Source organism: Heteronotia binoei, chromosome 4 (assembly GCF_032191835.1).
Source record: "Heteronotia binoei isolate CCM8104 ecotype False Entrance Well chromosome 4, APGP_CSIRO_Hbin_v1, whole genome shotgun sequence".
Lineage (NCBI taxonomy): Eukaryota > Metazoa > Chordata > Lepidosauria > Squamata > Gekkonidae > Heteronotia > Heteronotia binoei.
In genome coordinates, this window is record NC_083226.1 from 10,514,355 (window position 1) to 10,529,743 (window position 15,389).

Sequence of the window (15,389 nt, forward strand, 5' to 3'; positions counted from 1 at the left end):
AAGCTAAAGAGCCCCAAGCGTTTTAACCTTTCTTCATAGGGAAAATGTTCCAAACCTTTAATCATTCTAGTTGCCCTTTTCTGCACTTTTTCCAGTGCTATAATATCCTTTTTGAGGTGCGGTGACCAGAACTGCACACAGTACTCCAAATGAGACCGCACCATGGATTTATACAGGGGCATTATGATACTGGCTGATTTGTTTTCAATTCCCTTCCTAATAATTCCCAGCATGGCGTTGGCCTTTTTTTTTTGCAATCGCACACTGTCTTGCAATCGCACACTGTGTTCTTCTCCCTGCCCAAGACCAGGGGTCGCCAATGCCAACGCCTACCCACAGGTGGAGGTCCCTGGGTAGAGGCCACCGGAGAGATGCCAGGGAGAGCCACAGCTTCTGCATAAAAGCCTTTGTGTGGCACCACTGAATGCTGGGAGGGTAAAACGGAAATCCTGCGGGGCTCACTTGTTACACCTGATCACCTAAAGACTACCTTTTCCCCTGGCAATCCAGTCCTGGAGGCTAGCAAACTACCTTTTTTCCTGGCAATCCAGTCTTGGAGGTTGAGAGGCAAGCTTATCCCCTGGCAATCTGGTCCTGGAGGCTGGCAGACTTCCTTTTCCCCTGGCAATCCAGTCCTCAAGGCTGGCAGACGACCTTTCCCCCTGACAATCCAGTCGTAGAGGCTGGCAGACTACCTTTTCCCCTGGCAATCCTGCCAGTTCAGTGCCAGAGACTGGCAGACTAGCTTTTCCCCTGGCGATCCAGACCCAGAAACTGGCAGACTACCTTTTCCCCTGGCAATCCAGTCCTGGAGGCTGGCAGACTACCTTTTCCCCTGGCAATCCAGTCCTGGAGGCTGGCAGACTAACTTTCCCCCTGGCAATCCAGTCCTGGAGGCTGGCAGACTAACTTTCCCCCTGGCAATCCAGTCCTGGAGGCTGGCAGACTAACTTTCCCCCTGACAATCCAGTCCTAGAGGCTGGCAGACTACCTTTTCCCCTGGCAATCCAGGCCTGGAGGCTGGCAAACTACCTTTCCAAACTACCTGGCAAACAAGAGCCAGTTTGGTGTAGTGGTTAAGTGTGCCGACTCTTATCTGGGAGAACCGGGTTTGATTCCCCACTCCTCCACTTGCACATGCTGGAATGGCCTTGGGTCAGCCATAGCTCTGGCAGAGGTTGTCCTTGAAAGGGCAGCTGCTGTGAGAGCCCTCTCAGCCCCACCCACCTCACAGGGTGTCTGTTGTGGGGGTGGAAGGTAAAGGAGTTTGTGAGCCGCTCTGAGACTCTTCGGAGTGGAGGGCAGGATATAAATCCAATATCTTCATCTTCTTCTTTCCCCCTGGCAATCCAGTCCTAGGGGCGGGCAGACTACCTTTCCCCCTGGTAACCCAGTCCTGGAGTCTGGCAAACTACTTTTTCCCCTGGCAGTCCAATGCCAGAGGCTGGCAGACTAGCTTTTCTCCTGGCAATCCAGTCGTGGATGCTGGCAAATGCCTTTTCCCCTGGCAATCCAGTCCTGGAGGTTGGCAGACTACCTTTTCCCATGGCAATCCAGTCCTGAAGGCTACCAGACTAGCTTTTCACCATGTTAAAGTGTTGTATAGCCTCTGCAAGTCCATCTTTGTTACAGGCTGCTGTGTGACTAGCATGGGTTTCTCAAGAACAAGTCATGTCAGACTCTCTTTTTGAGAAAGTTACTACCTTGCTGGATCAGAGGAATTCTGTAGATATAGTTTATCTTGATTTCAATAAGGTTTTTGATGTTTAAACAATTTTATTAATAACATACGGTAACAGTGTCTATTTATATCATTACTATCCCTAACCCATATGATATTTTCTGATCCCCCCTCCCTCCGTTACTAGACTCCCGCCGAAGTTATATACTTGAGTTCACTTATAAAAGTACCCTTAACCAATCAAAGTTGAATTTCTTCCTTTTCTCATACTCATTATTAAAAAATTCTCCAGTGTCCTTTTACATTCCACTCTTTCTCTATATATCCTCTAAACTTCTTCCACTCCCTTTTAAACACTTCCAAATCATAGTCTCTTAAAGTTCTCGTTAGTTTGTCCATCTCACTCCACGATAAAACTTTCACAATCCAATCCCATTTCTCTGGCATTCCCTCTCGCTTCTACAACTCCGCATACGACGTCCCAGCAGCTGAGAGCAAGCACCAAACCAGAGTTCTGTCCTCTTTTGGAAATCCCTCCACCTGCAATCCCAACAGAAAAGTCCCCGCAACTTTCCCAAAGTCACATCCCAAAATTCCAGACATTTCCTGTTGTATCATCTGCCAAAACTTTTCCGCTTCTTCACAAGTCCACCACATATGATAAAAAGAACCCCCATGTTTCCCACATTTCCAACATCTATCCGACATCCTCCTACTCATCTCTGCCAGTTCCCTCAGAGTCATATACCACCCATACACCATCCCGAAACAGTTCTCTTTAATACTCCAACATGTTGATACTTTCATCGACTTCTTCCAAAGATACTCCCATGTATCCATTTGTATTTCCTCATTTATATCAATTGCCCATCTAATCACCTGAGACCCCACCACTTCCTCTTCTGTAGACCATTTCAACAATAATTTATATACTTTCGACATTAATTCCTCATTATCACCAAGCAGAACTCCCTCCAATTCCATTTGCTCACGTCTAATTCCAACAGATTTAATATCATTTTCCATCAAGCTCTCCATTTGTTAATAAGGTTTTTGATAAGGTTACACATAATATCCTTGACAAATTTAACACAACTTGCCAGATTTCTTTTTATATATTCTGAATATTTGTTAATATTTATGGTTTTATCTGTTTTAAATCATCATTCCCTTATATGTTTAAATATTGTTAATTTTATGTGGGATCTATTGTTGGAAGCCGCCCTGAGCCACACGTGGGAAGGGCGGGATATAAAGTCTAAATAAATAAAAAATAAATAAAACTGGTAAAATGTGGTAAAAAAAAATCTTATTACTGTTATGTAGACCTGTAACTGGTTGACAGATCACACCCAAAGAGTGCTGGTGAATGGTTCCTCATCCTCTTGGAGAGGAGTGACAAGTGGAGTGCCTCAAGGATCTGTCCTGGGACCTGTTTTGTTCAATATCTTTATAAATGATTTGGGTGAATGAATAGAGGGATTGCTTATTAAATTTGCAGATGATACTAAATTGAGAGGGGCAGCAACTATGGTAGAAAACAGAGTTAGGATACAGAATGGTCTTGGCAAGCTGGAAAACTGGACTAAAACAAATACAATGAATTTTAACAGGGATAAGTGTAAAGTTCTGCATTAAGGTGGGAAAAATCCAATGCCTCATTATAGGATGGGGGAGAAATCTCCAGGAATTTCCCAACCCAGAGCTGGCAACCCTCTATGAGGAGGCTGGTCTGGCTGAAAGCCACCTCAAGAGACAAGAGTGCCGGTGGAGAAGAATGTGCTTTGTCTGAGTGATCTTTCTTTTTTCCTTGCAGTACAGCGGGCTGCTGCCACGAGAGAGCTGGGACATGTGGCACCCCACTCTGGTGGCCGAGGCCCTCTTTGCCATTGCCAACATCTTCAGCTCTCTGCGCCTGATCTCCTTGTTCACGGCAAATTCTCACCTGGGACCACTGCAGATTTCGCTGGGAAGGATGTTACTGGACATTTTGAAATTTCTGTTCATCTATTGTCTTGTGCTGCTGGCTTTTGCCAATGGGCTGAATCAGCTGTATTTCTACTATGAAACAAATGAAGCCAATAATTGCAAAGGGATACGGTGCGAAAAGCAAAACAATGCCTTTTCAACGTAAGTTAACCACTGCTTTTTTAATATCACGTAGCATTCTCTTTATATTTTGTAGTATTCTGTTCATCCATGCCGGAACATAAATTGATTGCGAGGGAGCTAAACTTATTTTAAGGAATATATGCTTGTTGCAGCCCTACCCCATTATACTTATTTGTTTTATTTATTTATTTATTTATTTCGATTTATATCCTGCCCTACCCCACCGAAGCGGGCTCAGGTTTTAGTGTTGTAAGGCTCTGCCAATTATCGACTCAACAAACTTGTGCGCAGGGTTTTGTTTGTAGAAAAAGCCCAGCATGAACTCATTTGCATATTAGGCCACACCTCCTGATGCCAAGCCAGCCGGAACGGCATTCCTGCTCAAAAAAAGCCCTGCTTGTGCTCATGAAAACGTGGTTAGAATTTATTGAAAGTCAGATACAAGTAGTGACTCTTCGCTCACAGAGCCATTGCCAGGAATAACACAGTTAGCATGAGCGGTTACAATTATAGGAAACAAAAGCATGGGCAAATTTATGTCTCCACTCCTCTGTCAGTTCTTCCCCAGAGAGTTCAGCACCCAGAGGCACAAGACACTACATCCGAGGGGCCTCATACCTTTAAGGCCAATAGCTGCATTCCCAGACAAGAACGTGCCCGTTGCTATGGGAACAAGATAAGCAATATAATGGTAACTGCAAAAAAGGCACAAAGTAAAAGGCATCCATCACCCCCACTTCCTGCACACTCTTAGTCATTAGATTGCACAGTTCACAGGTCAGCAATGAAAAAACGAAACTTAACTTAGTCAGCAAGAAAAGAAACATGGCAGGTCCGACCTGACCTTGGGCATAATAATAGGACCTGAACTTCATCCGAGGCTACAATTAAATTGGTTGTCACCCTCTGTATCAGGAGTGCACAGTCTTTTTGAGCCCTGCAGGCACAGTTGGAATTCTGAATAGGGTTCCCATTCTACCACCAAGTGCACCGTACTTCCAGTTCCCACTTCTGTGTGATCATTCAGGGTCTATTTCTCTAGGGCAAAGAAGGAGAGTGGTGGAGCCAGTGTAGTGGTCAGAGTGCTGGATGAGGGTCTAGGAGAGTCCGGTTCGAATCCCCACTTCTACCATGGCAGGTTGTTGGGTGACTTGGGGCCTCTCCCAAACTCTCTGCCAGGCCTACCTCACAGGGTTGTTGTGAAAGAACGGAGGAAGGGGGAAGACATTCTAAGCTGCATTGAGACCCAGCTGTGGGGAGAAAAGCAGGATAGAGATAAATGCAAGTGCGTGGCAGAAGGTCTTCCTTCTGGGACAGACAGAGCACTTCCCCAGACCCGCTTCTCCAAAGCAGACTGCCTCTGCTGATCCAGCCAAGAACAAAATCTTGAGGGGGGGGGGGCGGCTACAAGCTGCCACTACTTTACTTTGGTGGCACCTGAGATACAAGCAGGGAGGGTTCTTAAAGGCCACCAAAGGTGCTGTTGCAATAAGAAGAGTCCAACAAGCCCAGTTTGAGCCTGGACGGATAGGCAGAGGGCCAAGCAGCTGCCTGAGAGTCATAAAGGAAGGAGGTGTCAGGCGATGGAGACTCAAGGCAGTATTCATTGAAACAATGTATACTTTGTTGGAAACTCATAGCTGGAAACAAAAGTTGAGACTAATACCTGGGAATGGGTGTCTCTTAGTCTTACGGAATCTACATCAAAGCGATATCTAAACAAAGACACTATTCTCAAAATGAAAGGGAGTGAAAGTGCAAACTTTCACACGAGAGCTTCTGCTTATCTCTTTGCCGCTGGGAAGATGCAGACCAGTGGTGGTATCTATTAACGGTCACGTTCCTTTGCTCCCTTTACAACCTAAACAAAGTTAACACTTCAAAGGTCTCCTCTCTGATATGCAAGCTATCTACCATATAACAAAAGGCTTTGGGTTAGAATGGAGAGTCCATTTGGTTAGTATTTGATAATTTCAGTATGATAGAGTTACAGAGCCTGACATACTGCCCCCCTAAGCTCGCGTTCGGGGTTTGTCTGGGTGCAGTAGGTAAAAGTTACAGAGCCTGACAGGAAGGAAGGAAGGAAGGAAGGAAAGAAGGAAGGAAGGAAGGAAGGAAGGAAGGAAGGAAGGATGGATAGATAGATAGATAGATAGATAGATAGATAGATAGATAGATAGATAGATAGATAGATAGATAGATAGATAGAAAGAATAAAACTACAGAAATCGAATTGCCATTTTAAAAGACAGAAAAGTCACACCATGTTACAAAACAGATAGAAACAGAAACAGATATACAACTCATTCGTTGTTGCCAAAGACAAATGTTCTGAGCTTAACTCGCAGTCATAGTCCTTTGTCCTTAGATCAGTTGCAAGCAGGGCTTAGTTAAAAAGAGATTGGAAGTAAATCAGGCAATTGCTCTTGTATAGTTCTATGATATGGATGCAGTTGTACTACCATGTACAATTCTAGTCATCAGCATCCCCCAAAGGGTGTCATTATATTGGAAAAGGTGCAGAAAAAAAGGCAATCAAAATTCTTAGAGTTGTAGCACCTTCTCTTGGAGAAGTCCAAGGAACTGGGCTTTCAGTTCTTAGAAAAGACTATTCAGACCAAAGAAAGTACTGCTTCATTCAATGAGGAGTTGATTTGTGGAATTCATCGCCAGAGTATGTAGTGATGACCACTAACTTAGACCCACAAGCCGCCAGATATGGCAGTAATGAGTTGGTAGAATGGAGGTATCGCTATGGACTCACACAGCGGTCATAGTTTCCTGACAGTGGAAAACTAGCACCATGTGCAATGAGCCTGGCCTGAATTTTTCATTTGGATGTGCTACTTCTTTTTACTTGCGGGGGGATTCGCATGGGGTAGTGTCACAAATGTGACTTTCCACCAATTGTAGTGATCCATTCCACCATCTTCAGAGTTGAAGAAGAAGAAGATGATATTGGATATCTATCCCGCCCTCCACTCCAAAGAGTCTCAGAGCAGCTCACAATCTCCTTTACCTTCCTCCCCCACAACAGACACTGTGTGAGATGGGTGGGGCTGGAGAGGGCTCTCACAGCAGCTGCCCTTTCAAGGACAGAGTCTCAGAGCGGCCTACAATCTCCTTTCCCTTCTACCCCCACAACAGACACCCTGTGAGGTGGGTGGGGCTGGAAAGGGCTCTCACAGCAGCTGCCCTTTCAAGGACAGAGTCTCAGAGCGGCTCACAATCTCCTTTCCCTTCCTCCCCCACAACAGATACCCTGTGAGGTGGGTGGGGCTGAGAGGGCTCCCACAGCAGCTGCCCTTTCAAGGACAGAGTCTCAGAGTGGCCTACAATCTCCTTTCCCTTCCACCCCCACAACAGACACCCTGTGAGGTGGGTGGGGCTGAGAGGGCTCTCACAGCAGCTGCCCTTTCAAGGACAGAGTCTCAGAGCGGCTCCCAATCTCCTTTCCCTTCCTCCCCCAAAACAGACACCCTGTCGGGTGGGTGGGGCTGGAGAGGGCTCTCACTGCAGCTGCCCTTTCAAGGACAGAGTCTCAGAGCGGCCTACAATCTCCTTTCCCTTCCTCCCCCACAACAGACACCCTGTGAGGTGGGTGGGGCTGGAGAGGGCTCTCACAGCAGCTGCCCTTTCAAGGACAGAGTCTCAGAGCGGCCTACAATCTCCTTTCCCTTCTACCCCCACAACAGACACCCTGTGAGGTGGGTGGGGCTGGAGAGGGCTCTCACAGCAGCTGCCCTTTCAAGGACAGAGTCTCAGAGCGGCCTACAATCTCCTTTCCCTTCCTCCCCCAAAACAGACACCCTGTGAGGTGGGTGGGGCTGGAGAGGGCTCTCACAGCAGCTGCCCTTTCAAGGACAGAGTCTCAGAGCGGCCTACAATCTCCTTTCCCTTCCACCCCCACAACAGACACCCTGTGAGGTGGGTGGGGCTGGAGAGGGCTCTCACAGCAGCTGCCCTTTCAAGGACAGAGTCTCAGAGTGGCCTACAATCTCCTTTCCCTTCCTCCCCCACAACAGACACCCTGTGAGGTGGGTGGGGCTGGAGAGGGCTCTCACAGCAGCTGCCCTTTCAAGGACAGAGTCTCAGAGCGGCCTACAATCTCCTTTCCCTTCCACCCCCACAACAGACACCCTGTGAGGTGGGTGGGGCTGGAGAGGGCTCTCACAGCAGCTGCCCTTTCAAGGACAGAGTCTCAGAGCGGCCTACAATCTCCTTTCCCTTCCACCCCCACAACAGACACCCTGTGAGGTGGGTGGGGCTGGAGAGGGCTCTCACAGCAGCTGCCCTTTCAAGGACAGAGTCTCAGAGCGGCCTACAATCTCCTTTCCCTTCCACCCCCACAACAGACACCCTGTGAGGTGGGTGGGGCTGGAGAGGGCTCTCACAGCAGCTGCCCTTTCAAGGACAACCTCTGCCAGAGCTATGGCTGACCCAAGGCCATTCCAGGAGATGCAAGTGGAGGAGTGGGGAATCAAACCCGGTTCTCCCAGATAAGAGTCCACACACTTAACCACTACACCAAACTGGCTCAGTGTCATTCTGCTTTAACAGGAGATTAGAAAACTTCATGCCAGCATGGGGGAGGGGTGGAGTTGACAGCTCCCCTAGAGAAAATGGATGCTTTGGAGGGGTGGACTCTCGGGCACTGTACCCCACTAAAGTCCCTGTCCTCCCCAGGCTCCATCTCCAAATCACAAGGAGTTTCCCAACCTGGATCCGGCAACCCTGCCCGCCCCCCCCCCCCATCCCCTATTTGTGGCCAGGGAGGATATAGCAGCTCTATCCCACACACCCCTTTTTTATGCCTTTCAAATTACTGGAAATTTTACATCTCTAGTAGCAACGTCTCCCTTGCCCTCAAAAAGTCAATTCTTCCAACTGGTGGTTTTACAAGCAGATGCAAGTCTTCCTTGTGCTGGGATTCCAGAAGGTGGACTAGGGTGTACAATTCTGGTCACCGCACCTCAAAAAGGATATTATAGCATTGGAAAAAGTGCAGAAAAGGGCAACTAGAATGATTAAAGGCTTGGAACACTTTCCCTATGAAGAAAGGTTAAAACGCTTGGGGCTCTTTAGCTTGGAGAAACGTCGACTGCGGGGTGACATGATAGAGGTTTACAAGATTATACATGGGATGGAGAAAGCAGAGAAAGAAGTCCTTTTCTCCCTTTCTCACAATACAAGAACTCATGGGCAGTCAAGAAAATTGCTGAGCAGTCAGGTTAAAATGGATAAAAGAAAGTAGTTCTTCACCCAAAGAGTGATTAACGTGTGGAATTCACTGCCACAAGAGGTCATGGCGGCTACAATCCTCAAGAGGGGATTGGATAAAAATATGGAGCAGAGGTCCATCAGTGGCTGTTAGCCACAGTATATATATATGTGTGTGTGTGTGTGTATACACACACACATCTATTGGCCATTGTGTGACACAGAGTGTTGGACTGGATGGACCATTGGCATGACCCAACATGGCTTCTCTTATGTTCTTATGTGACTCAGAGTGTTGGACTGGATGGGCCTTTGGCCTGATCCAACATGGCTTCTCTTATGTTCTTCTGTGACACAGAATGTTGGACTGGATGGGCCATTGGCATGACCCAACATGGCTTCTCTTATGTTCTTATGTGACACAGAGGGTTGGACTGGATGGGCCATTGGCATGACCCAACATGGCTTCTCTTATGTTCTTCTGTGACACAGAGTGCTGGACTGGATGGGCCTTTGGCCTGATCCAACATGGCTTCTCTTATGTTCTTCTGTGACACAGAATGTTGGACTGGATGGGCCATTGGCATGACCCAACATGGCTTCTCTTATGTTCTTATGTGACACAGAGGGTTGGACTGGATGGGCCATTGGCATGACCCAACATGGCTTCTCTTATGTTCTTATGTGACACAGAGTGTTGGACTGGATGGGCCTTTGGCCTGATCCAACATGGCTTCTCTTATGTTCTTATGTGACAAAGAGTGTTGGATTGGATGGGCCTTTGGCCTGATTCAACATGGCTTCTCTTATGTTTTTATGTGATTAAGGACATAGGAGAGGTCTCCGAGTTGGATGCATTTGGATCCTTTGTTTTATGTGGTAGGTCTAAATAATTTCCCTCCAAGTTTGGGTGTGGTTATACCACTTTTTTGAAAAAAGAATCCCTTTAAGTATTTTTTATCTTTTCCTGACTATATGGATATCCTAAAAAACTGCAACTGGGAGGTGTCTTCACACTGTACTGTTGACATTTTCCTTTTTTTATACGCTCAGATTATTTGAAACTCTCCAGTCACTGTTTTGGTCTGTCTTTGGACTCATCAACCTGTACGTAACCAATGTGAAAGCCAGGCACGAGTTCACCGAGTTTGTCGGGGCCACCATGTTTGGCACTTACAACGTCATCTCACTGGTTGTCCTCCTCAACATGCTGATAGCTATGATGAACAACTCCTACCAACTCATTGCGGTCAGTTCCTGTTTTCTTTTCTTCCTTGGAAACAGTTAGTGTTAGTTGACTAAAGGCTTGGACCACCTTCCCTATGAAGAAAGGTTAAAACGCTTGGGGCTCTTTAGCTTGGAGAAACGTCGACTGCGGGGTGACATAATAGAGGTTTACAAGATTATGCATAGGATGGAGAAAGTAGAGAAAGAAGTCCTTTTCTCCCTTTCTCACAATACAAGAACTCATGGGCATTCGATGAAATTGCTGAGCAGTCGGGTTAAAACGGATAAAAGGAAGTCCTTCACCCAAAGGGTGATTAACATGTGGAATTCACTGCCACAGGAGGTGGCGGCTACAAGCATAGACAGCTTCAAGAGAGGGCTAGATAAAAATATGGAGCAGAGGTCCATCAGTGGCTATATATATATATTTGGCCACTGTGTGACACAGAATGTTGGACTGGATGGGCCATTGGTCTGATCCAACATGGCTTCTCTTATGTTCTTATGTGACACAGAGGGTTGGACTGAATGGGCCATTGGCCTGAACCAACATGGCTTCTCTTATGTTCTTATGTGACACAGAGTGTTGGACTGGAGGGGCCATTGGCCTGATCCAACAGGGCTTCTCTTATGTTCTTATGTGACACAGAATGTTGGACTGGATTGGCCTTTGGCCTGATCCAACAGGGCTTCTCTTATGTTCTTATGTGACACAGAATGTTGGACTGGATGGGCCATTGGCCTGATCCAACATGGCTTCTCTTATGTTCTTCTGTGACACAGAGTGTTGGACTGGATGGGCCATTGGCCTGATCCAACAGGGCTTCTCTTATGTTCTTCTGTGACACAGAGGGTTGGACTGGATTGGCCTTTGGCCTGATCCAACAGGGCTTCTCTTATGTTCTTATGTGACACAGAGGGTTGGACTGGATGGGCCACTGGCCTGATCCAACATGGCTTCTCTTATGTTCTTCTGTGACACAGAGTGTTGGACTGGATGGGCCATTGGCCTGATCCAACAGGGCTTCTCTTATGTTCTTATGACTAGAATCTGAGCTTTCGGAAAAGAAGAAATCTGATACACATACCAGGTTAATAGTGCAGTCTTAGACAGAGTTCCAACCTACTAATGCCACTGAAGCCCTTTGCCCTGTGAGTTCATATTTGTTCTAGCCTCCCAGATGGGACAGAAATAAGCCATCTGAGAGACTCCAGCCTGACTTTTCCACTTCACTTTCTATTGAAATTCTAGGGCCAAATTTGGTAACGGTTAGAACTCTGTCTACTGTATTTTTATTCCACCCTTCCAACAAGGAGCTCGTCGGTGGAAAGTACCATCAAGTCACAGCTGACTTAGAGGGTTTTTCAGACAAGAGATGTTCAGAGGTGATTTGCCATTGCTTGCCTCTGCATTGCAACCCTGGGTTTCAATGGTGGTCTCCCATCCAAGGGCAACCTTGCTTAGCTTCTGAGACTGGGCAAGCCTGGGCCATCCAGGTCAGGATGATGCCATATATGCCCCCTCCCCCCCATTTCCCCCCACAATGTGCAATGAAGGTCACCCAGGATGTTTCATGGCAATATTGGGATCTAGATCTTCAGTTATAAGAATTAGGGAGGAGGTGATATGAAAGCTCTCCACCTAAGGCCCTGAAGAGCTGCTGCCATTCTGAGAAGACAATACTGGCTTTGATGGGCCAGTGGTCTGGTTCAGTGTAAGGCAGCTTCGTTAATCTTGGCCTCACAGAATACCCCAACCATGTTGCCAGGATCATTCTACGGAATTTATCAGGGTTCTTCAAAAGCAGACTGACAACGTAACGCCGACCTATTACCAAGAGGTCTCCACTGATATTTCCTGTTCAGATCTGCCCCAAAAACTCTCCCACCCCCGTTACTCTGGGTGCTGAGTAGGAATGGAAATGAACCCAATTACAAACTGAAATTCGTCATGAACCACAATGTCTGTGGGTCACCAACCTCGGTTCATGCCAACCTGCTCCCACGAACATCGAAACAAAAATATTGCAAGAGTGCTAATCTTTTCCATCATGTTTTAAGTTTTTCAAAAATCTTTAATTGTGTTTGTCTGTGCCCTTTATAATTTTTTTATCATTACTACCTGGCATTACATTTTATGACATGCATGAGCTGGCCTGACAAGGTCTCTTTTATGTCAGATCTGGCCCTCATAACAAATGAGTTTGACACCCCTGCTTTAAATGGCTTTTTCAAGCCACACCTCATCACGAACCTCAAACTGGTTCAGTAAACAGAAAGGCTTGTGGAGACACCTTGAATCTTCACGAACCTCCATTTACTGATTTACCTCCTCACGAACCTCAAACTGGTTCAGTAAACAGAAAGGCTTGTGGAGACACCTTGAATCTTCACGAACCTCCATTTACTGGTTTGTGCCCATCCTCTAGTGCAGAGACAAGTTGAAGCAATCTCCGCTTGTGAAATGGTGTCATCTCTAGAGAAGCCTTTCCAGGAGCTGCTGTTGTACTTCCAGCCAACCCTGCAGAAGGGTATATCCAGACAGGCTCCATTTGAGGCATAGGTTGCTCTGTTTCTGGCAGAGCAGAAGGCAGCATGGTGATGCAGATCTTCTGCTGGGCAGGTAGACCTGGCAAAAGCTCTAGGACAGCAGCTCTTCACCCCATGACAGACAAGTGGAGGCAAACATTGATTTGGTGGCAACGGTCTGGTGGCTGCAACTGCATCTTTTCCTGCTTTTCCAGTAACTGGGAAAGGAAAGGGCAATAAAAGCCCAGGCCCTCTAGTTGAAACCTTTCATCTTCCAGAGATGTGTCCAAGTAAAATCAATGCTCTGTGCAGCCAAGTGTTGTTAAAAGCAGTGGCTTGATAAGCAGTTATCCTTTGACAGGTATAAATCGCCCTTTCCTCCATTTGTCATTACCCTCCCCTGCCTTCGGGAGATTTAATGGTGATAAGAGGGTCAGAGTGCTTCTTCGTTGGATAAGATGAGTCAAGCTATTGCCAAAATTGTGATTTTGCAGTGTGTTTCATCTCATATGGGATTCCAGTGATGGACATGTCAAGCATGCTATTTCTAAATGCTGGTTTATCCATTCTTTTCTTCTCCTTCCCCCCTTCTCTCCCTTCCCCCCTGTGGATGCATAATAGATCCCTCTGACTCCAGGATGTTTAGTGTAACCTTGTATTAATGGTGTAAAGTGCCTCTCCCCCAGATTCACATAGCCATGTCTTATCAACTAGCAGAGACTGTGTGAGAAATGGAGATGTTAACATTCCTTAGTCATCAAAGAGATACTTAGTAGCTTTTGAGCCTTCAACTCAATTTGCATCTTTATGTTATTCTTTTGAAGTTATCTGTAACCCTGCCTTTTGAAGTAGTCTATAAGATACTATTCAATACTGTGTCAATTATTACTTCCAAGGAATCCGTCCTTGGAGCAAGTCATCGAGTTTCAATAAAGCAAGTCTTTGATTAAAAGACAAAAGCTTGATTATTACGAAATGTCGATGCTTGACAGGACAGAGCTAAAAGCTTCCTCACATCGTGCTGCCTCTAAGGTGTTTTCATACTTTCTCTGTTCAGGATCACGCAGACATTGAATGGAAGTTTGCTCGGACAAAGCTGTGGATGAGTTACTTTGAAGAAGGAGGGACTCTTCCTACTCCCTTCAACGTGATCCCAAGTCCAAAATCTATCTGGTACTTGATCACATGGCTGTGGAGACGAGTGTGTGGGAAAAAAATCCGAAAGAAACCAGAGAGTTTTGGAACTATTGGGGTAAGCACCACCCATTTCCTCCCCTTTGTCTCTGTCTTTTACGTGTAAGCATTACCCCAGGTGTCATCCAGAAGCCAGCAGATAGGACAAAGGCCCAGCCCGGATGCCCCAAGCCAACAGCATCGCCCTCCTTAGTCTGAATCATATGGCTTTATCCTTCCTGGGAGCTCAACACCGACCAGGAACACACACACCCCAATCTCTTCCAGAGTTGCTAGGTACACTTTGGCAACCAGTGGGAGGCCTAAAACAGCATCTAAGCTGCATCACCATCAATGCAGGGACAGAAATGACACTGTGTCACCAACAGTGCAGGGACACTCTGATATTTGGCCAAATCTCTGTGATCGAAGACATTTTTGCCTTAGAGTTTTTGCCCAAATACCAGAGCATCCTATGTTGCTGGTGATGTGATGATGTCACTTCCAGCGTGCACTGAGGAATTGTGTTGCCATGTCACCAGCAGTCATCAATGTGCTGTCAGCCTAGGTTCCCCTGCTGCCAGTAAGTCCTCACACTGGCCAGCTGATGGGTGATGAGGAGGCAGGGAGCCCCTGCCCACAACGGGGGCCTGGCAACCCTCCCCCCTGCTGGTAAAAGGTGCTTATGGGTCAGTCTTGCCTGAGGGAACCTCAAAATCCTGCAGCAGTTCTTGTGTTCTCTGTCTTGCCAACCTGTAAAGGCTGCTATTCCCAGATCATTCTCCTCCCAAAACATTACAGATGAAGGCTTTTTATCACAGAAATACAAATGAGGACGCCAACACCACTCTGATGTTACAAAAAAATTTTCATAATAAGTGGCTTTTGCAAGTTGTGCCGCGGCAAAATGGGTCAAGGCACACAGCATTATCAAAAGAGAACGTGTGCGAGTCTATTGTAGCAAAGTTATGCAGACATTGAGTGACACTAGGGCTTTTTTTGAGGAGGAACGCAGTTCCGACTGGCTTGGCATCGGGGTGTGTGGCCTAATATGCAAATGAGTTCCTGTTGGGCTTTTTCTACCAAAAAACCCTGTGTGAAACAATGGTAATAGCAGGGGGTGTGGTCTAACATGCAAATGAGTTTCTGCTGGGCTTTTTCTTCAAAAAAGCCCTGAGTGGCATCTTTAGAAGTAACAATGTTTATTGCAGCATCAGCTTTTGCCAGTGAAATGTTCAGATGCACACGAAATGGAAAATTTTACAAAAACATTTATGACTGAAATCACAGGGTGAAAAGAGAGCGGGCAGGAGAGGAGGAATTGTGACAGAGATGGGCCTGTCGTAAATCCTTCAGACAGGAGTCTATATATGGGACTGGGAAAGAGTGGTTATTATGAGAGAAGTCCGAGGTTCTTCCTTCCCATGGGACTGAATTCTAGAGAGAA

The 15,389-nt window shown here is 46.5% G+C and overlaps 1 protein-coding gene across 3 annotated transcripts in view; it reads left to right on the forward strand.

The window, feature by feature from the left end:
• TRPC4 (transient receptor potential cation channel subfamily C member 4) overlaps nucleotides 1–15,389 on the forward strand; it is a 267,801-nt gene that overhangs the window by 236,340 nt on the left and 16,072 nt on the right. For all 3 annotated transcript variants that reach the window (XM_060236761.1, XM_060236763.1, XM_060236762.1), the window contains 3 exons: nucleotides 3,498–3,811; nucleotides 10,067–10,262; nucleotides 13,827–14,021. In XM_060236761.1, the coding sequence (XP_060092744.1) occupies nucleotides 3,498–3,811; nucleotides 10,067–10,262; nucleotides 13,827–14,021 (705 nt within the window). The remainder of the gene's footprint in view (nucleotides 1–3,497; nucleotides 3,812–10,066; nucleotides 10,263–13,826; nucleotides 14,022–15,389) is intronic.